This window comes from Apteryx rowi, unplaced genomic scaffold (assembly GCF_003343035.1).
Source record: "Apteryx rowi isolate R43461 unplaced genomic scaffold, aptRow1 scaffold_15, whole genome shotgun sequence".
In the NCBI taxonomy this organism is placed as follows: Eukaryota; Metazoa; Chordata; class Aves; order Apterygiformes; family Apterygidae; genus Apteryx; species Apteryx rowi.
The window spans coordinates 2,149,947-2,171,380 of record NW_020447752.1 but is presented as its reverse complement, the minus strand read 5'-3'; the positions used below and the strand labels follow the sequence as shown (position 1 = coordinate 2,171,380).

The window sequence follows — 21,434 nt, the reverse complement described above, 5'->3', positions numbered from 1 at the left end:
GGTGCGTGGGACCCGGGGGGCTCTGGGCTGCGTGGGGGGTGCATGGGGCACGGCCGGTGCAGAGGTCTGGGGTGCCTGGTGCATGGGGAGCGTGTGGGGCACGGCCGGTGCAGAGGTCTGGGGGGCCTGGTGCATGGGGGTGCACAGGGCACGGCTGGTGTGTGGGACCTGGGGTGCCAGATGTGTGGGGCACGGCCAATGCTTGGGCTCCAGAGGGCCTGGTATGTGGAGCAGGGGGGCTGGCTCATAGGGTCTGGGGAGCCTGGTTTTCCTGGGTGGTGGTGGGGGGAAGCGCAGTGCATGGGGCTTGGGGACCCAGCATGTGCCCAGGACTAGTGCACGGATGGCACCAGAGCACAAGCGCAAGTTTTCCCCATGCGGGGTTATCAGGTGCATCTGAGCAGCAGAGGGTCTGCTTCCCCGGAGCACCTGCAGCTTGGAGCACCTGCAGCTTGGAGCGCCTTGGAAATCGTAGCGTGGGTGAATCCAGGTGTGGGACCCCGCTGCAGCCATGCCGGGGCTGGACGGCGGTGGTCCTCCTGTAGCAAGGGCTTTCTGCACAGCTGGAGTCGAGCCGGCACCTGCGGGGCTGGGCACAGGTGATCAACTGTTGCCCTGGGCACTTTCCTGCCTCCTGCCTGCACCGCCTTTACCTGAAGCGCTGGTTGTTCCTTGCGTAAATGCGCACAGACTGCCAGGTCTTGACTTAGTGTGGCAAGATGTTTTCTGAATTGGCAGTGGGACAGACTGTGTGGGAATGCTCTRGAGGGAAAGATTGCCCTAATTGCATGTTTTATGAATTTTCTAAGATGCCAGTGCAGTTGATAATGCTTATGTAGCTGGCCAAAGGCTATGTGGAGGCGATTACATGAACAGCTTCCTGGCAGCCAGCTCRCTTATGTTTAAGGGGCTCCTTGACATGTGAGGCTGATCTAGAAATCAAAGCGCTTCTCCTCTGGGAGAGGTGAAGGAACTAGCTGGTGCTTAAAGACGTGTAGTGAGTGCCACAAACGAGGCTTTCCTCCCCTTTCTGCCGTGGCTCCTACGGGAGAGATGAAAGCATGTTATTACGTGGTTTTGCACTGCCCAGGTTGCTGCATCTCTGACTTGTGTTGCAGGCCCTGCAGCAGCCCCAGGGCTTGCCTGGCCGGGGTTCGGGATGTGCTCGGACCTCCTGCCCTGARGCCACCTTGCCCACGCAAGGCATCTTGACCTGCCTGCGAATGTGCCTGTTCTGAATGGGGTGATTTGCTCTCGCCTTGCGCATGGAGTAACCTCCACAGAGGGGTTCTGCGGCTGAAGTCCTCCTCTTCTCCTAGACTGAAAAACTAGAGGAGTCGCCCCTCCGAAGACCTGTCTTACTGAGAGAGAGGGGTCCCGAGGCTTGCTCAGCCCTAGTTTTAGTAAAATCTTTTTCTCTCCACCATAAGGAGAGAAGTCAGCTGCCCTGGCATGCCCTCTGAGCTCGTGCCTGTCCGGATTAGCTCCTCCAAATGCTGCCTCTGGCTGAGGAGGTGGATAAGTACTTGATAGCTAATGGCTGTGGTTATGTGTGCCGCAGTGTCTTCTCCACAAACAATCTTCTGTTTAAACTTATTCTCCGAAAGGCACTTGGCTGCCTGGCTGAGGAAAGCTAAGCAGGCTTGGTGCTTAGTCGGTAAAAGCCAGTCTTTGTCCAGCTCTGTGGACATGAGAAGCTGGTATGTGTAAATAAGAGGCTGAATGGCCACCACAGAATGGGAAGATGGGAAGTCACATCTTCACTGCAAGAGAACTTCCTGCCTGCTTCCTGTAGCTAATTTCTGATAACTTGTAATGAGACCTGAAGATGAGGAAAAGCCTGAGCCTTGTTCCTGCTCAAGCACTTGGGCTCCAAGTCTTCAGCATGATACAAATGGTCCCAAGTGGTCCCAGTGAGGCTTAATGTGAAATGGAAATGATAGCTGAGTGCTGATGACTAGGATGTCCAGAAATATCCAGGGCCTTACTGAAGTTCCTAGGTTGGTCTTCAGAGTGCTGGGTGACAGGAAGAGCTGAGCCTTGAAGGCACCAGTGCTGGTATGAAGGGGTTGATCAGGGCAGGTGGAGGTGGCTTGCCAATCTTGCCTTCTGCAGCTCTGCTAAGGTTGTAGTTTTGGGGCTATCTTCATGGATAAAGTCGATAGGGGAAACGCACAGTAGAAAGGGGAGTGTGGAGCCCAGCTCCCACCCAGTTTGCAGGAACAGAATCTGCTTTGGAGGCTGCACTTACTGCCCTGGTGACAGGGCCACCTGTGACCTTGGCTCAGCAAAACCTGGGGATGTGGCTTTTCTGGAAGCACCTGAAGTACCATGGACCTGCCTAAGATATGAGCTTTAACACAGTTAAACTACATCAACTAGTTTGCAGTTGGTTTAAAAAGCTGATAGCTTTTTTTCTCTTTTGATCCAGGGTGTGGGCATACAGTAGTTTGGTACATGAATTGGCTGTAATAAATAACTGACCTCTTCTGCAAAATATAATCAGCTCTCAGGCTGCAGCAATCCAGGCTGTCCTTGGCCATGCCCAGCCGGTGCCTGTGTTGTCTTTGATGGGCATCTGTCGCTTAACATTTCCTCCATCTGGAAACTCTTCTACTTCCCTACCTGAAAGCTGGGATAAGACTAAAAATAGCAAAGATAGTGCTATAAGTTGTAGCAGGATGAATGAGCAACATGGTGAGAGAGGGTGTGGAGGACAAGATCTACATCTGAGGTTGCACTTGAATGCAGCTGAGCTGGGGTTTCCTCTAGAGATTCAAAACAGCAGCTGTCTTATTGAGCCTTCCTCCTAGAGAAGTATGATTCAGGTGYTGCTCATGTAGCTTGTGCTCTCCTGGTCCTGTCCGGAGGAGACTGKCAACAGCATTCTTCTTCTCCTTGGAAACTGAGATCAAGACAGTCGGGAGACAGCAAACCTCTCAGTGATGTTTTGTAACCCGCCTTAGTTAAAGCTATCCTATTTCAGACATGACTGTGTTTGTGTGAACCTACAAGTAGCTTATTTCTAAGGCTGCCCTGTTAAGTAGATTTTACCTAGCAGCTGCTGTGGAGTACCTAGAGTTACTGTGTGCAGAGGGTTGAGAAAGTATCAGGGATCTGGGATGCAGCTCTGACTGTGTACATACTTTATAAATATCTATATACATGTGCAGCAAGAGGTCCAGTGAGCACAAGACAGAATATGCGAGTCTGGCATAATGTGGGCAGCTGGATGCAAAGGGGTAAGATCCAGAAAATAAAGGAAAGCRGATGGTGTTGTTCAGACTGTCTTGGACAAACAGGCTAATAAGGGTTATAAAACAGGCTATCTTTTGCTTAGTTGCTATTGTCCTCCAGTGGATTCTGGGCTGTAAAATCCTTTTTGCTTGCAGGATTGAGACTCTTGAGGCAGCAGCAGCAGCTGGGCRTCGAAGTGAAGATGGGAAGGGTTTGCACTGGGTGTATTGCACTGTGCTGGTGAGGTGTCTGCTCAGGGTTAGGGTTTAGAGGATCTGACAGGACCTTGAGCCAGGGGCTGGCAAAGCCCTGCTGCTCCTGAACAGCTATGCTGCCAGGGGCCCTGGAAAAGGAGAGCTGTCACGGTGCCCAGCTGCCTGCCGTGGTGTGATGCCCACGAGCCTTTGCTGATTAGTGGGTCAAAGCCATTCCCAAAAGTGAGCCTGGTTATGGTGGGAGGCACCCAAAGTAGGTGCTCAAGGTGCAATTCTGGAGCTGAGCAATAAACCGGGGGTGCTGTTGACTCTGAAGCAGGCTGTGCTGGGTTTGAGTCCAGCGAGCACAGCAAGCTGTTGGAGACCTTCAGGAAGGGGAGCGTGAATACAGTCTAGCCAGGTCTGGCCGTGGCCAATTGCCCTGGTGTCCCTGACCAGAGTGGACAGGGTGCTGCTGTAGTCCCAAAACCAGCCCCAAGAGCCAGGAAGGAGATGAGGCCTGTCCAGATGTGCAGCACCTGGGCTGGGAACTAATGAAGGCTTACGAGTGGCTTTTGGGTTCTTGCAGGCACTACCAGTGAATTTTAAGTGATATGAAAAACTTGATTATCCATTGCCTTTAACCTTTCTTATGCCTCACTATGAGTCGCTGCAGGATGACAACTAAGAGGAAGAAAAGGCATGTGAGCCCCGTTGGGACACGGTTTGCTTGTTGCCCTTGTTCTCTTTGACTGGTTTTAGGGAAGTTGCAGGTCCTTCTGTCCAATACCCAAACAGTCACATGGTTGGAGGTTGCTTAACCTCTCCTCTCCTCTCCCAGGCCTGGCTCCAGCTGCGCTGAACAGCCAAATGTGGCAAATGAATTAAGGCCATCAGGGCAGGCTTGTTTGTGCCAGGCAAGTCAAATATGCAGAGCTGCGAATAATTTAGTACTGGCTTGGCTGGCACAGTGCAAGCCTCTAGCACATCAAAACAACTTTGAAATCCTGTGGGTAGGAGTCTGGAAAGTTGAGCCTGAATAAATAAGCCTGCAGACATCCTGCAGCATGAACTTGATGTTTCTGCATGCATAAGTTCCTGTTTTAGGTCTGCTTCTGTTTCACTGGGCAGGATGCGACTGGATCCTCTGGAGAAGGCCTGCTGACACAGCAGCTGTCAGCTGCCTCTGACAAGGGCTGCGCTTCTGGATGGAGGGCTCTCAAAGCTCCCGAGGTGAACGCTCTCCCTTGGGGCAGCCCATCCTAAATGCGGTGTCTCCTTCCTTCTGCAGAACGTGAGGATCGACCCCAGCAGCATTGCCTTCGGCATGTGGAAAGACATCCCTGTTCCTTTTTACTTCTCGGTGCACTTCTTCGAAGTGATGAATCCCCAGGAGGTCCTGCAGGGAGCAAAGCCGGTCGTGAATCAACGTGGGCCCTATGTTTACAGGTCAGGTGCTGATGGCTAGACTTCTGGCCGACTCCTCGGTGAAGAGGCATGGCATTAGCATGCTTGGAGTGAATCCAGTGATGTTCTGTAATTGCTCTGAAATGCTACATTTGGTTGCTTTACTGTTGTTAACGCCAAGAGTAGGACCACTGGCAGTTGAGGCTGTAAGGCTTGGCAGTCCTTCTGGTTTGGGCTACGGAGCTCAGGCCTGTGCTGGGAACTTGGGCCTGTTAGCTAGCCAAACCCGGGCTGATACAGTCCCAGCACAGGAGTGAGGGGTGACCACATGGTGGTGGGCAGTCCTCATCTTCAGAGGGGACTTGAGTTTCATCTTAGCTCTTAATTTAACAGTCCAGCTCCRGAGCTGGAGATCTGAGGCTGAAGCCACCTCTTACAATATCAGACTTCCTGAATTGTCCAAGATGTCTCATCTAACATGATGAGACCAAGAGTCTGCCTACAGTGAATGTTCTTTTTGGGAGAACCAGCGTGGAGCACTAAAACTTGGTCAGGTCCACCTACAGCAGGGCTGGGTCTGTTGCTGTGGCTGAACCCACAGATGCCTCTGTAGACCTGGAATGTGAAGTGATGGGAGATGCTGAGTTGAGTGTGTGAAGCTATCCGTAAATAGCAGTATTCAACATGCTAGTGCCTACACATGTAGGCAAGGTCAGATCAGCAGCCTAAGCAAGCTCATGTGGGAAGATTAGTGGCCTAATCCAAAGCTGTTTGAGTAGTGTTGGGGGAAACCTGGCAGTACATATACGGCCTTGTTTCCACYGGACTTGCCAGGCCAGCACTGTAAGACCATGTAGCTTCTGTATGTTGTGTCTGTGTCCACAGTCACAGACTTGGGGAAAAGGCTTCACTTACAGTAAACAAGAATAAACAAAGGGGCAAAGCTTATCAGTGTCCTTAGGTATCTGCTGAGCAAGATTAGTGCCCGTCCCTAACATGGGCCATAAAATGGAGGCTCCACAGTAAAGGACTTTGTTTCTGCTGATGGATTGAGCAGTGGCTCCCTGTGGTGCTGTAACAGCTCACACTGTTGGGGACAACCTTGCAGTACTGTGGAGGATTGCAGCCCCCACACGACACCTGGTCTGCCCCAGCAGCATGTGGCATGGACAAAAAGGTATTGCTGCAAGGCAGCATGCAGAAAACTGGTGTGGGTGGTGGCCCCGAGTCTCTGAGGAGCAGGCTAGCCCCTGTGCTGGGTGGAGAATTGTGCTGCAGGTGGCTGCCCTCAGCCTGGGAGAGATCAGGGAACTTGGAGCGAATCAGTGCGTGGGCTCGTCAGCAGTGCAGGTCTCTTCCTGCTCGGTATTCCCGTGTCTTGCAGGCTGTTTCTGTGTGTGGGATGGTGTAGATCTGCTTGTCTGCTCACCTGGGCATCTCATCAACTGCAGATGAACTCTCAAAGGGGATTTATTCATTCCTCTATCAACAACAGATGTTTTTGTCTCAAACTACCTATCAGCTGGGTTCTGAGCTGGGCAGAAATACCCCAATATCTTAACAGGGTGGTTGAAGGCTCCCTTGCATTGGGGAGGGTTCTCATGATCTCCTCTCTCTTTGCAGAGAGTTCAGGTATAAAACAAACATCACGTTCCACAACAACGACACCGTCTCCTTCCTGGAGTACCGGAAGCTCTTCTTCCAGCCAGAGCTGTCCGCGGGCAGGGAGGACGACTACATCGTTGTGCCGAACATCCTGCTCATGGTAACCTGCTCCCCAGAGGGATACTGGTGTCTGCTTGCAGGGGGGAGGATGGCACCCAGTAATACCTTGCAGCTTGCTTTCTTGTTGGGCTGGAGGCCCATTAAGCCAAGATGTAATTTAAGCTTAAAGAATGCGGTCTGCTGCTTTCTGGGTGTTGGGGATCATGTTGGACTGTCGCCCAGTCTCAACTCTGGAGAAATTGTGCATAAAAGGGCTAGCTGGTGCTGCTTAGTGGGGAGGCTGAGCACAGCTCCAACAGCTTACCTAAAATAATTCCTCGAGATGCAGAGATGAGACGAGGGGCAGCAGTGACTTAGGTGTCACCCTTGGTGATGTTCTGCCCAACAACAGTTATTCTTGCAAGACGGATGAGGTCCTTCTGAAAGCAAGAGCATGCAGAGGGGTGACATGCAAAGAAGCCAGATGAGAGTCTGTAACCTTGTCCAAGCCTCCCCTGGTGAAGTGATTCCTACAAGCCCTCAGTGGCTGTTGCCACTAACTACATTATCTTTCCAAATTTGGGATAAATAGTGAACGAGTGATAGTGGTGAATAATTATGAATGGCTTCCCTAAAGGATTTCTGTAGGACTGTAGAGCAGTGTGGCAGAGGAACCTTGCTGAGCACTGAAGATGTATTGCTGCTTTTTAAAAAAAATTGTTTATTTGTTTTTAATTTTTTGAGTAAAGACAGTTCTTGTCTCAGAGGTTTATTTYCTTCCCCAGGGGGCAGCTGTAATGATGGAAAACCTGCCGAACTTTGTGAAGCTCTTAGTGAGTGGAGCCCTGGCTGGCCTGAAACAGGAGGCATTCATGAACCGGACAGTAGGAGAGCTCATGTGGGGATATGAAGATTCCCTTATAGAAACACTAAATATGCTTGTGCCTGGCTTGATCCCTTTCAAGGGAAAATTTGGCTTATTTGTAGAAGTAAGTAAACTATTGCTTGGAAATACTAAAATTGCACTGATATTGCATGTGGGATCAAGTGTCCAGGCGATCCCCCTCACAAACAGTTTGGAGCACTTGGGTGTGGTTAATGGTGGTTGTGTAAGCCTTCCTTAATCCTCCCTTCAGTAGAAACTTGACAGGTTAGGAACTGTGCCAAACCATAGCAACTAAAATAAGTAGAGTTCAGTAGCTTGCTGCATGTGAACACCCACTGAGCTAATGAAGCACGTGGAAGTGTTAATATATTGTAGTCCTGCTGCTTATAATGGATTAAAAGTTAGTTTCTTCTCTCTGCAGTTTAACAGCTCCAGTTCGGGACTGTTCACAGTGTATACAGGCATGAAGGACATCAGCAGAGTTCACATGGTAGATTCATGGAATGGATTAAGAAACGTAAGTGTTGGGTACCAAATCTCTAATATCGGGCTATTTACTGCTCTAAAGCAAGACAAACTGAAAGCCATCAGTGCTACTGTGAGATCTCTGGCTTGTAGGTTTCTGCAGGGCTTCAACCACCACAACTTCAAGTTGCCAAAAGGCTTGTCATGAAGCATTAATCTCTACCCATCAGCTGATTGACTAGAGCTTGAAATGCTGTCAAGGATGTTCATGTCTGTTGGTTGAAGTTCCAGGCTCTGGTGGCCTGTGTTCTTTAAGGCATTACTTTTTAAATATCCTCATGAAAGGGGTGTTTATTCTTTCTGTGGAATTTCACTCCTAACTAAAATCAAATGGATCGGTAGGTCAATGGCTATGTGATCACTTAAGGCAGGGGGATTTTGCCCCATTTGTCCATTAACAGGGCAGGTGTTTGAATGTAGTGACCTTGATATCTCAAGGTCTTCCCTTTAGCTCTCTGCTGAAGTTAAGGTCTTACAGTGGTGGTAAGTCTAAAATAGCAGTTTAGAGCAGAAAATGGCCTGTGCAGGCATGGAAGTGAACTGTCCAGCAAGCTCCAGCTCTGCATCTGTCCTGCAGGTGAATTACTGGCGGACCAGTGAGTGCAACATGATCAATGGGACCTCAGGGGAGATGTGGCCACCATTCATGAGCCCAACATCGCTGGAGTTTTACAGTCCTGATGCCTGCAGGTGAGCCTGCGGTGCCCTGCGTGGCCTCCAAAAGTTGCTCCCCTTAGCCATGCAGGTGCTTGGAAATGTGGGTCTGATGCAGAGTGGAACAAGGTACCTGTACGGTGGCACAGAGGACTAGGGACCAGTTTCTGTAACTAAAGCATCAGCTACAGTCCAGTTGTGCAGCATCTGAGCTTCACAAACAATGTAGCTGCCCAGTTAGATGCATCTTGTGATAGTCATAAAAATCTCTTAGATCACTGGAGAAATCTAACTTATGCTTGTTGAATGAGCAAGAAATGACCGATCTAAAAGTGTGGGAGGAGGAATGGAGAAGTGAGGATTGTCTTACGGAAATTTAGTTATAAACATTTGACCACAGAACTTGCAGCTGACTAATTGCTTGCAGAAATAATGTCAGAAGAGCTAATGCTGCTATTTCCAGGCTGCCTCACTTCTGTTTGAGCCCTCTACGTTGTGCACTATTGGCCATAGCTGATTAAGCAGGGGTTAAAGTTCCCTGTGGATTCTGCCCTGCTCATGTTGAAATTTCCTAAAGCTGGAATGAGGGAAAGTAGAGGAGGCAGGCCATGGCACAAAGCCCTGTCCCCAGCTTGGGGGAGATAATGTTAATTCAGACTTTGCAGTTAGTGCTGCAAAACAAGTGGAGAGCTTGTGCTGGATGGAGAACAATGACCTCTTCCAGCTAACTGGCAAAGTCAGCTGAGGTGAGTATGAATGCTCAAGAGGCATCAGCAAACACCCAAATGACCTAGAGCCAAGGACTTAGAGGAAATTTTACGAGTAATCAAAGGTTAAATAAACCTGTCTGTCTCCAAAACTAGAAAAATCTTCTAGGGAACTGAGCACATATTTTCTGACGAGGCATAAAGTGAAGTGGAAGAAGTCATGGTGAGGCTCTAGTTGGGATGCAAAAGCTTCCCACAGGACATGATGCAGGGGAAATGGGTTCCTTGGAGAGAGTGGCTCAGGCATGCTGATGGCACTGTCTCTTCACTAACCAGTGCTGTGTGTTCTCCCCAAAGCTACTGTTGCAGCATCTCTGCTGGCCCAGCTGGCTAGGGAGGAATCGCAAATGTCAACTCTAAGAGAATCATAAGGTACCCTTCACTCTAGCTGCCTCTTTCAGGAAAAAAATGTGGCTCCCTAGGCTAAAAAAAGCAAAACTGTTAGGAGTCCAGTTGTCCTGAGCTTGAGTAAGAGCCCATCTGTCTCCCTGATGGGGGGATTGGGAGTGGCTGGTCTCCTCACAGTTTGCCTGTCACGTGCAGCCAATAGACTGAGATGCAGCTGCATGGATGTCCCCACAAGGCAGGCTATGTTTTACCCTGCTGATATGCTGCAGCAGCCTCTGTGGTTGCCTTCTAGCAAGGTGGCAGCTGAGAAGCATGCCCGTAACTGCCGAATGTGCTTTGAATCCTACGTCCTAGGTTTTGGTGATGGAAGGCAGCTATAGGGATAAGCATCCTCCTTGGTTTAACCAGGCTGTATCTCAGCAAATCTTGCTTGGGTGTGAAGGAGGGAAACTTCCCTCCTGGAAACTTGCATCTACCCTGAGCAGCTGGTCTGAATGATGCAGCACAAAATAACTGGCCTGTTGTACCCAGGAAAAAATCTGGCTGCATGATATAGTTCCTGAGGTAAGCTTTTCCACTCCCCTAATGGCCTATATACTGAAGTCATGCTGCAAAAGCAGAGGTTTAGCCGGTGTCCATTTCCTGCGACAGAGCACTTCTGCCTTGGAGCCAACACTTGCACAAAGAAGGTATTATCTCTGGAGAGCATCTGTGGGGATTATTACATGCCCTTAAACAAATCTCATCTGGTTTCTGCAAACAGATTTATAAGCCTGTGAGTCTCTCCATAACTAGTCCTGACCAACCCTTTATCTGTGCTTAAAACATGGAAAACAAATGGCTTAAATGCTTGTTCCCAAACCAAAGCGCTGCTCTGAATGTTTATCTTGATCTCAAAGTCTAAGTTACATTGCAACTGTGATCTTATCCGGCTAAGATAAGAACCCGGTTCTGTTTTCAGAACCTCTCTGCTGTTGGCTAATCCTAATTCCTCTCCACTGAAATGCTTTTAGGTCTATGAAACTGGTGTATGAGCAGTCTGGGGAGTTTGAGGGTGTGCCCACCTATCGCTTTGTGGCGCCAAAGACGCTCTTTGCCAACGGCACAGACTACCCACCCAACGAAGGCTTCTGCCCCTGCCTGCAGTCTGGTATCCAGAATGTCAGTTCCTGCAGGTTCAGTAAGTCCTTTCCTCCTCTGGTCCCTCCAYGCTTCAGTTCTTCCCTGCCGTACCCTTGCCATACCAGTATTTAGCTGCAGGGAAGTGGTATGAGGCCTCCTATCCAGAAAGTCTGCTCAGCCGCCTGCCAGAGCGCTGAAAGATACTGTGGGGTCTGTTTGCATGGCTTTGTGTTCCTGCAAGCCTCTGGACAAGGAGGGAAGGGGGAAAATCTTTGAGCCCAAAGCCCATCTGCCTGTGGCCCAGCAACAGCCCTGTGTCCTCTGGAGCACCCAAGAATATGGTGGGAGCCTTTCCTCCCCCAAACTGGGGAAGGAGGGAGCAGGCAGGTGAGCAAGGCCCCTGCTAGGGTGGGGAAAGGCAGGCCATGTAACTGTCAAAATGAACTTTGATGTTGGACAGTTGGTGCGGATTACACAGGAGTGAACCTGGACTTCAGTGTCCTGACCCATGTCTGGGTACAGCAAGTTACTGCGGCATTGAATGGTGTGTTTAGCCTTCCCCAAGCGCTGGGATAAGTTGCAGGAGGTATGGGAAGGAACCTTCTCCCTGGGAGGGGAACGATAGAAACAACTTCTCTTAAAGCCTGTTCAGAACCAATGCTTTCATGGCTAAAAATGTCAACAAAACTCTCTAATGGGCTTGGCTGAGCTGAAGATGGCTTTGCTCTCATCCAGATGCACCCCTATTCCTTTCCCACCCACACTTCTACAACGCTGACCCATTCCTGGTGAAYGCTGTCGACGGCCTGCACCCCAACAAGGAGCAGCACGCGCTCTTCCTTGACGTGCACCCGGTGAGTGAGCCTGTCTGAAGCCTTGCCTCGAAGGGAGGAGTCCCGCCTCGCGCGGGGAGGGGGGTTAAGCCGGGGTGCGGGCCCGCTGGCCGGGGTGGGGGCATCTCCCACCAGCTGCCTGGTGGCCTCGCTCTGCTCTCACGGTGCTGACTTGCGCAGGTTCCATAGTGCAGAGGCTGGCAAGGGCATGTGTAGATAAAAATGCCAAAGCCATAAACTAATTGAATAGCTCGCCTGGCTTCTAGAGAATTGCAGAACTAATTATGAGCATAATTGTTTTGATAAGCACAGTCAAGTTTTTTTTCTACTGACTCAGGAATGTCCATAACACCAGGAGGTGCATTGAGCAGCACCCTAGCTGTGCCCCAGGTATGAAAGCCTGTACTGTCATGACAGCTGACCAGCCAAGTCTAAAGACCACTCTAGCTGAAGCATCACCACTGTTCTCGGGCTAGCTTTTTTCACTGTCCCAACCTGCCCTTCTGGCTGGCTGCTTCTACTCTGGACTGACGCGGTGGTTCTTGTGTGTCTATAGCATAAGGGTAAAGGAACCACTCCAGCGGTGACTAGTTGGGGTGACCTGAGCCATCTTTGCTGTCCCAACTGCTGATGGGGAGGGGGCTTTGGGCTCTTTCGCCCATGGCCCATATTGCATATGATCAGATCTTCCAARTGTTCAGTGATGTTAGCTCAAGCAGGGAAACAATTCCTCTCTTGAGGTAAGGTAAGAATGTTATTTAGGCATTGAACTCTCTCTCTCTGGTTTTCTTATCAAATGTAGGAAAATCTAATTAACTTTATTACAGTATCAAACATCTTCTGATAAGGATATAGTTAATTGTACTATTATCTAGCTGCAGCCTGCTGAGTATGACACTGCAATGAGGGCAATCCAACAAAAACTCTGCCCTTAAAAACGTGTTGTAAAACTGCAGTGTCATGAGAAACCAGTGCCTTAGATGCGTGTCAGCAAGACCAGTTTTGCAGTTTATCTTCGCTGTCTTAGTCTGTTGCTGGACAGTGATAGCAGTTGATATCTAGTCATAGTTATGAGAAACGTTCTGGACCCTTGACTGTGCATATATTATTATTATTTTTTGTATTGGCATGCCTTTGTCAAACTTCCTGCTGGTAGGATGAACAATATAAGACACCCATTATGCTTCAAGGAACACTAGAGTTGCTACTAAAACATCCTGCCTAAGGAATCGCTTGCAGGCTGCATGTGCTACTCAGCCCAGTTTGAGTGTGCTTAGACTCAGGCCCACAAGCCCTGGGTCATGTAAAAACCTCCCTGTCCTCGTGCTGTCTGCCTGCTGAACGCGTGCTGGATTCCTCCTGGGGCACCTGCAGGCTGTGCTGGGGCTGTTCTGCAGCAGCAGGGCCTGTTTAGGTTAGCTGTGTGTCTTCACGGACTAACCCCAGGAACGCTGCCTGGYGAGAGTGCAAGGGAAGGGGGCAGAGGGCAAGCTGCCTCCGTGAGCCATCGCCCCAGAGCCTGGGGACCTGGCACCTGGGTGACCAGTGCTTGCGTGCTGGTGGAAACCCCAGCCCTGCTCCCCCTGTGTGCAGCGACTGCAGTGGTTCTCTGCATGATCCCATCGATCGGTCTGGGGGAGTCGCACCCAAAGCAGCTTTGGTGGAAAGCCTGGGGCTGCTCTTCTGCAGGGACAAGTGCTGGCTGTGCTGATGTGGTTGGTCTCTCCCTTTGCAGATGACGGGTATCCCGATGAATTGCTCCATCAAGTTCCAGCTGAATCTGTACATAAAGGAGGTGGCTGGTATAAAGTAAGTAGCTGTCTTCTGGAAATGGCAATCTGTCTTCCTAGAGCTTGAAGTGTTGCTGACTTTGATCACTGCATAGTTTACTGTCCCCAAATATGAGGCAGCTCTAACCTCACCAGTTCTGCTGTGGCAGAAGCCAGCTGGGTCATGTGGTGAAGTGTCAGCTCTTCCCGTGACCTGACAGCCCTCCTTTGGCAGCACACTGTGCGGCTGCTCGTTTTGTCAGCTCTCGCAGGGTCTCCTGTGCCTGACGGGACGGTCGATGTAATACAAATGCTCTGACTGCACTGCCGTTACAGGGGAGGTACAGGGGCTTTTTGCCTGTGTTGTGCAGCTGCTCAAAAGCTTTCACACCCAACATGGAGAAGCTAGGCTCGCTCTGCTTTCAGCATTGAAAGTTGAAGTTATCCTTCCAAAAAGGCTCTTTCAGCTAGTTACAAAAGCAAATGGGAACCCTCTCGGAAGGACTTTGTAATGATGTTATGTGGTGCCAAGTGTTAAATACCTGCAAGAGTGGGAACACGCATCAACTTGCTGCATTATAGATCGGCTGTATACCAACAACAGCCCTGGTGCTGTGAACTTGGCTACRCTACCCCTTAAGACCATGCAGGTGACTGAGATGTCTTGTAATTGCAAGTTTAGCATTGCAGCTCACTGAGTGAATGTACCTGGAGCTCAGGGAGACCTGGGATGGCACTTACTGCTGTCATCAGGCAGTTAAGCACACATAGAAATGTAAGCTCTGCTCTTGCATGAAAGGCCCTGGTTGGACCTGGTCCCTGAAGGGGAGGGTGCTCCCTGAAGCAGGAGGAGTTGTTGCCCCCTTGCACTGTTTTCCTGGCCGCTCTCAGTCTACCAGACCCTTCCTTGTAGGAAGAACTAAGGCACTAGTTGTGACATGATCAACCAGTAATCTAAATGTGCATCTCTCTTCTCAGACAAACAGGGAAGACTAAGCCAGTGGTCTTGCCGCTGCTGTGGTTCGCAGAGGTGAGCTGTACTCCCACCACCTTCCTTGACCTAATTCTGTAGAAGGTCTCRTGCAGAAGGGTGGAGACTGCTTCCCCACCTCCCAGAGCTGCTGTGCTCGGAGAGGGCTGTCAGTGCTGTTACGTGACTTTCCTGGGGAAACTCTACCTTGAATAAAGCTTTAAGCCAACCAGACTAATTAGGGGACAGAGGGCTTTGCAACGCTTGGCTGCATGCTTAATCTGTCTGAGCTGAGCAAACCCTGTGCTGTGCTTGGTTAACCTCTGGTTCTGTGCTGAACACGGGGGYGAGCAGGACCCAGAACAGTACTGTCACCATGTCCCTTGCTAATGCAAACCAGTGTGTGTCAGTCCTCTGCAGTTGTGTGCGTGTCCAGGGGACTCAACAATTTGGTAAAAGCTTCTAGCCTGACTGAATCCTACTTAAATTCCCTAATTCCTGCTGGGAGTTGGTGGGAGGGGAGTTGCACAATGGGTCTGCCTCAGCCCTGGACAAGAGGGAAATGCCACTGACAGCTTTGCTTTCTTGAGCAGAGTGGATCCATTGAAGGCTCAGTCCTAAAGCAGTTTTACACCAACCTGGTGTTGATCCCATCCGTGCTGGACTATCTGCAGTACATCTTCCTTGGGCTGAGTATCCCTCTCATTATCACAGCAGCTGYACTCATGGCAACAAGTAAGGTAAGAACCTGCAGATGTCTAATGGTAAATGGTGTTACTCAAATCAGACTTAATCAGATGATGTAGATCGGGCTGACAATCTAACACTCCTGATGAAACATAGGCCAATGTTTTGAAGCGTGTCCGAATGTTGCCAGGTGCCAGTACGTAACGGCAGGACTTCCTCAGCCATCTAGAAACTGGGCTGCAGATAGATAACATGAAAGCATTTCTGGCCATCTCAATACCCAGTAGTGACAAAAGTGGATTCCTGTAGGAGGAAGCATTCCTCGACTCATCCAGCTACCAAAGGAACAAGCTCCTCAATCTGGTCTCCTTATAAAGCAGCAGTTTGCTCAAGTCTAAATGTCTCTGCAGGGTCCCACCAGCTTCCTAATCTGAACAGAGCCTTCTTCTCTGGTGCGATGTAGCCACTTAAGCGCAGCTTGTTCATGAAAGAAATGTGGCAGCTGTGTTCTTGCAGAAAGGGCACAGGTACTCTGCCCATGTCTCAAGCCAGCCTGGACCCCATCCTTCCCTAAAATTCACTTGTTTCCCTGCGACTGAAACTACTCTGGATAGCTCTGGAAGTTGGACCTTCAGTGCCTTTGTGGATCTGGACTTAATGAGAAGTGAAAATCTCCGAAGCCTGTGGGAAGCTGGCACCTAATCAGAAGTTGGCCCACGGTAGGGAGGAGCAGTGAGGATGCTCGATGCCTGTCACAGCAAGAACCTGAACCATCTGTGCCTAAGGCTCCAGGGATAGAGCACAAAACACTGAGATGCTTAACAGATCTGTGGCTCTGGCTCCAAAACATTCTTCTGATAACACTAAGCTCCCTGTAAGCTTTAGCTCTTGAAATAGAGATTTAACTCCCTACCCTAACCTATCAAAACAAGCTTATTTAGTTTAGCACTAAAGTCAAATAACCTGAGCTGGCTCTCAAGCTAAGAACTGAAGAGGCTACTTGTGGGGATAAAAAGGCAATGCTTAAGGATAGGAAGGGTCTCAGGTGAGAGCATGTGCAAGAGGCTGTTCTCACTTGGCCTCCTGTAACTGCCCCTACTGGAACAGTAATTTAAATCCCACTTTAAATGGTTGCCAGGGTTTTCCGAGTGTCACGTAATTGGATTTTAACCAAGCCTACAACAGCATAATTGACTTGAGCACATGATTCCAAATGCCTTTGTTCCTCCACGTGCTCGGCAACAATGCGGAAGGAAGGCTGGGGCCAAGAGCTCAATGCGGAGCCTTTACTGCACTCCTGAAATGGTCAGGCCTCAGGTATGCTGCACTCCTCGACTTCAGCCAGTGCGCGTAGTCACTGGCAAATAAGGTGGATTAAGCAGTTCAGGCTGCCAGTACAAGTACCTGACTCCTGTCTGCACAGTCAAAGTGATGCTTTCAGAGGGTGCTTCTTTCTAGCCAAAGTTAGAAATACCTTGCCTTAACACTACTGGGACTACCTCTAAAGAAAGTCACCTTCTGCCCTTATCCAAATGTGTGAATTTGCAAGGCYGCCTTTGCCAGCTTGTGACAATGAGCAGAGACTGCCCACCAGAAGCCAGCAAGCTCCAGCCATGGAGCTAAGGCCATGGCTAAGGTGTCCCAGGCTTTTCGAGCAGGAAACCTGACTTGCCAAAGTCCGTTATTCATCTTCCAGTGATCACTCCCTCCTTCGATCTTCTCCTTGCTTGACACTTCAGCAAGCAGCTCACCTGCAACGGTGGAGAGCTGTCCTGGGCAGTGAGTGGCTGCTGGAGGCTCCTTGCTGCCTGAAAGCCACCCCTAAAATCTGAATGTCAGGCACTCAAGTCTCATAGTACACTGCCAGGCTGCTGGAACAAGCATTCCCATAGGAATGGGAGTGGTCTTGGCTGCTGGGAACTGCACAAACCTTCGAAGTGGTATTTGGCAGACCACGATATTGAGCAGCTTAGCACCAGCAAATCTGACAAATACTTGCAGTCATTGGGCAGCTGTTTCTCCAAAGCCTTGTGTAGCCCTGAGCTGGTGATTCAYCTTGCTTTTTGCAAGTCTTAACTCCTAGAGCCTTGACCATGCCTGAAGAGGTCAGGAAGCAAAGCTGATTCTTAAATTCACTTTAGTCAACTGAATATCTGCTTGTGAAATATCCCAAGCCCAGGCACAAGCCAGCTGTAAATATTYGGGGGCTCAGCAGCTCCCACTACTACTTTTAAAAGTGCCATGAACTGCTGRAACTAAAATAAACTGCAGGAAGTGTCTGGCTACCTGGAAAGTGAATTAAAAGCCTTAATGATCTTAGAAATCTCTAAGGARCCTATGCAATAACACATGGAAGTCTCTCTCTCTAGTGAATAGAGAAGAGCTTGTAAACTGGAAGACAGTAATTTGCAGCCAAGGTGTGTTCCTGATTTGATTGAAGTGTTGCTAATCTAGTAATGATTGCTTAATCGTGCACAGTCCTCCCTCTTGAAGTCACAGGATGTCACAGGGGGCACTGAGCAAGGACATTGTCCACAGCTGTCATGTGTCACCCAGTGCGAAGGTCTCACTTAACCAAATTTCTTCCTGGAATTTCTTGCCTGCCTCTCCAGCTTCCAGAGGGAGCAGTGTGCTCTAAACTCAGTCCAGATGAGGTACTGTGAAACACTTAAATTCTTAGTCTAGTCTGTAGTGGAGCCAGTTTAAAATGCATCTGTTGAGCCTGCAGTTCTAAAATGTGTAAATCTCTTCCTGTACCCGCACAAAGTGTGSCCAAATACAACATTATTAATCTCTTCTGCAAGCATGGTCTAAAACCTGAATAGTGACACTCATTTAAAATGCAAATGGACCATTTTAAAACTGGCTTAACACTGACCAAAATCTTACATAGAGGACAGCTTAGTATAACCTACAAATTGCAATCTTCATTAATAAGTAGATTGTAGCTAAACAGTGATTAAAACTCTCTTAAAATCTCCTCTTAAAATTAGAACCCTTATGAAATTCATGTCAAAGTACAACATAAAATAGCCTGATTATCTTCTAGGAAAAATGCTCTTTATTTTGGAGTAGCAATAAAAAGAACTCAGACACTAATAAGGCCAACGAGGCCACCTCTGCCAAAAAGCTGCCTCCGGTTAAAGGGATGGTGTTGCGGGAAGCCAGACTGTAGGTGGGTACCCAGTCAAGGTAACATGCTTTCCTCTCATCCTGATTTGATTAAGCTTTGCTTAAAACCAATCAAATGAAAATGCTTACTGTCCACATGTACCAGACGTGCCCTCTTGGCAAGCTTGACAAAACGATGTTGCCTCCTAGCTTTATCCAGGGCAATTTAGTTGTCTTAATACTTAATGCCTAATACTCCCACTTAACCAGGCTGCAAGAAGATACTTTTATTGTTTCTCCCCACGTACCTGATTTGCAGCCCTAATAATAAGCTCAGGGTGAAAAATAGGACTGGTGTGAGGAAACACTTTCCTCACCTTTCCCCAGAGTGTTTGAGATCCAGGGGTAAGCTTTTAAAAGAGCAAAAACTCATGGGACTAACAGAGCTAGCCAACTCATGGATTTCACTTTCCTTCAGTATCCAGAGCCTTGATTAAAAAGGTTCAAATATCTGGGTGTGTATTTAGTTGGTGCTCCAAGTATTAGTGGGCAGGAATGAAAATAACTTCATTCTGTTCAGAAGATGAGATGCAAAGATCTTCGATTTAAGAAGCCTTCAGAAAAGAGTTCTTGAACACACAAAGATCTGAGAGGTCTTGGGTGCAATGAGGGATGGGGTGATGGCACCCTGCAATGCTGTGATCCTCCTGTGGGAGCTCTGGAAACCCAGGTGGCTTTGTTCTGAGTTGGGAAATGGGCTGTCACGAGGTCTGCCGACCTCAGACAGGTAACAGCATGCTCTAAGAGATACTGGAGATAATGGAGTGAAACAGGCGTTCTGGAAATCTAGTAGTCCAAAGTGAATTCTGGATGTCTCGTGGCCGCTTGACCAGTTGTGTGGAAGGGCTTGCTGGAAGGTGGTCTGTCCTAGCCTGCCGACAGCGTATACCTCAAGCGGGGCCRGCGGCGTGCGTGGGGGGCAGGCCGTCGCGGTGGGGATCGCAGGTCTTCGCCGGGCAGTGAGCGTTGCAGCTAAAGCACTGTAAGGTCTGTTTCATACTGCAACTGCTGAGTGTGTAGTTGCTGCTGTCTCCTCTGTTCAGAGAACCACCAAAGAGAAGAGCCTGCGTGAGCCCGACACGCAGAGCAAACCCCCTCCTTTCTCTGAGACAACGCCGCTCYTGCAAGACACTAGTACGCTGAACTGGGACGATGCCGAAGCCTGAGGTGCCAGCCCTTGCACGCTCCCCGCTGGGAAACACCCCTGTGCTCGGGGGTARGAACTACTTTGGATCCAGAGAGCGCCCTGGAAGGTAAAGTCATCTTGAGCAACACAGCTGGGAACTCGGCATGTCACTGCAAAGCCATGAGACAGGATTCGTGGCACCAAAACTTGCTGCACCAGGGCACAGGTGAGGCAAAGACTAGCTCCTTCCAGCACCTGCAACAGGATTCAAGAACACTTGTCTGAGCGGTGCTGGTATTTGCCATAGCCTGTCTCTACCAGTTGGTAGGCAGGAATGAAGACGGTCACTGGCTGATCTGAGGAGTTATTTTGCTGCTTAAAGTTGCCTGTTGCCAGGAGTAAAAGACACTCTAAGATCCTTTAGAACAGATAAGATTTGTACATGAAGCAATGATGGGACTTAGTGATCTTTCTAAATGCTGCTGTTTTGCATCCCATGAGAATGGGGCTTGCTATCCTGAAGTTTTATTGACACATCCTGGGATTGCACTATCCTGCAGATCAGTTCTGGGTGCTGTCACTTCAGTGATGACTTTCTTTAAGGCCTTCGAGGGTATCTAGGCCTGCCCAGGGTTGTTGCTGCCTCTGTGTATATTGAATAATACAGTGCTGATTTAAAAGCCCCAAATCTGTGCCATGATCTTGAGGTCCAGTGATTCCAGTCCAAAGCCCCTTTACTGCTTCTGGCTCTCTCCTCGCTTTAGATTTAGGTGACTGAATGAGATAAACCTTGGCAAAAAAAAAAATTGGTTTTGGCACAGCTGCCCTGTTGCTTGGCTCCCAGCAGACCCGTTGTCTGGGGGTTGCTCTAATGGGGAAGAAGCCCTTAGGCCCAGGGCTATTTCAGAGTTAACTTAATCAGTAGTTATCTACCACACCTGCCTTCCCAGCTTCTCCTGGGGGAGACTGAGCAACATTTTGAGAGGCTGAAAGCACCAGTGCTGGTGCCTGTGGAAGGGTGAAATGCAGAGCAGGGAAACTTGTCTCTGCACCCGAGTGTTTCCAGCCCTGTGTGTAGCRTAGATACCGCCATGATCTGGAAACCACTGCATTTGCCTGCAGCAGCTCTGTGACCTTCCAGGGGGCTAAGCAATATTTTTTTTCTTTCATGCCACCATCTCTCTTACTAGGCAGGAAGAGAACAGGAGATAAAACCACCGTGAGCAACTCCCAGGCTAGTGCTTTCCTTGCTGGTTGCATCCCCAGCCTTGCAGCTGGGATTCAGGCTGTCTTAACCACTGAAGTAGCCTAGGTACAGCACAGACAAGGAAGGGGGAAGCTAGGAGCTGCCAAGCACTTGCTCCATAGGTAGAAGTTGGCTAGTTCAGGCCTAGATGCCCCTGAAGCATCAGGCAGGCTGTGGCTGGCAAAGTCCTTCCTGCAGCTGGTGCTGCCCTGGGGAGTTTCTGTGGCATGATCCTTGCTGAGGTTGGTGCATAAACCACAGCTGTAAACACTCCCTAGTCTTGAATCCAAAATTACCAGCAAATGTTGGCCTGCAATCTGTGGCTTCAGCAAGCAGTGACCAAATGGGGGAAACAACGGTGGCACCGTCTCAGATGAGGCACTACATCACCCTCAATGCACCGATTCACATGAATAAGACCTAGCCGCGTGAGGCGAGACTAACGGTTGATCCAAGATAACTCCTCCTGAGCTTGCCTGGTCAAGGTTTTGATGATGTACTGTGCTAACTGCTTTTTGTACTGGTAAAACATGAACAAACTACTGCAATGCTGGTCGTGGTAGAGTCCTTTTTAGGCTGTTTACAGAAATGCAACAGTGCAAGAGCCCTGCTTTGTAAGACAGGGCTGCATATTGCAATAAGGGTTCAGAGCTCCGGTGTTGGGCTGCAATAAAAGCACCTGTGGATGATTGGGGAGGGGGCAAGTAGCTGGGGTCTGTCTCAACATGTCCTTTTTCCAGTGTGGTGGGGGCCTGTGACACCAGCAGCTCTGGGAAGTCAGGGGGCAG

At 49.4% G+C, this 21,434-nt stretch overlaps 1 protein-coding gene across 1 annotated transcript; it reads left to right on the top strand.

Moving 5' to 3' along the window:
* The first annotated feature begins 4,719 nt into the window (after positions 1-4,719).
* Positions 4,720-21,175, top strand: SCARB1 (scavenger receptor class B member 1). Its single transcript, XM_026058875.1, has 11 exons — positions 4,720-4,880; positions 6,462-6,603; positions 7,328-7,531; positions 7,850-7,945; positions 8,531-8,643; positions 10,736-10,902; positions 11,580-11,698; positions 13,413-13,486; positions 14,425-14,476; positions 15,010-15,156; positions 19,318-21,175. Exons 1-11 carry the CDS (start codon positions 4,759-4,761, stop codon positions 19,438-19,440), a joined length of 1,359 nt encoding a protein of 452 aa, XP_025914660.1. The 5' UTR covers positions 4,720-4,758; the 3' UTR covers positions 19,441-21,175.
* Positions 21,176-21,434: the final 259 nt, after the last annotated feature.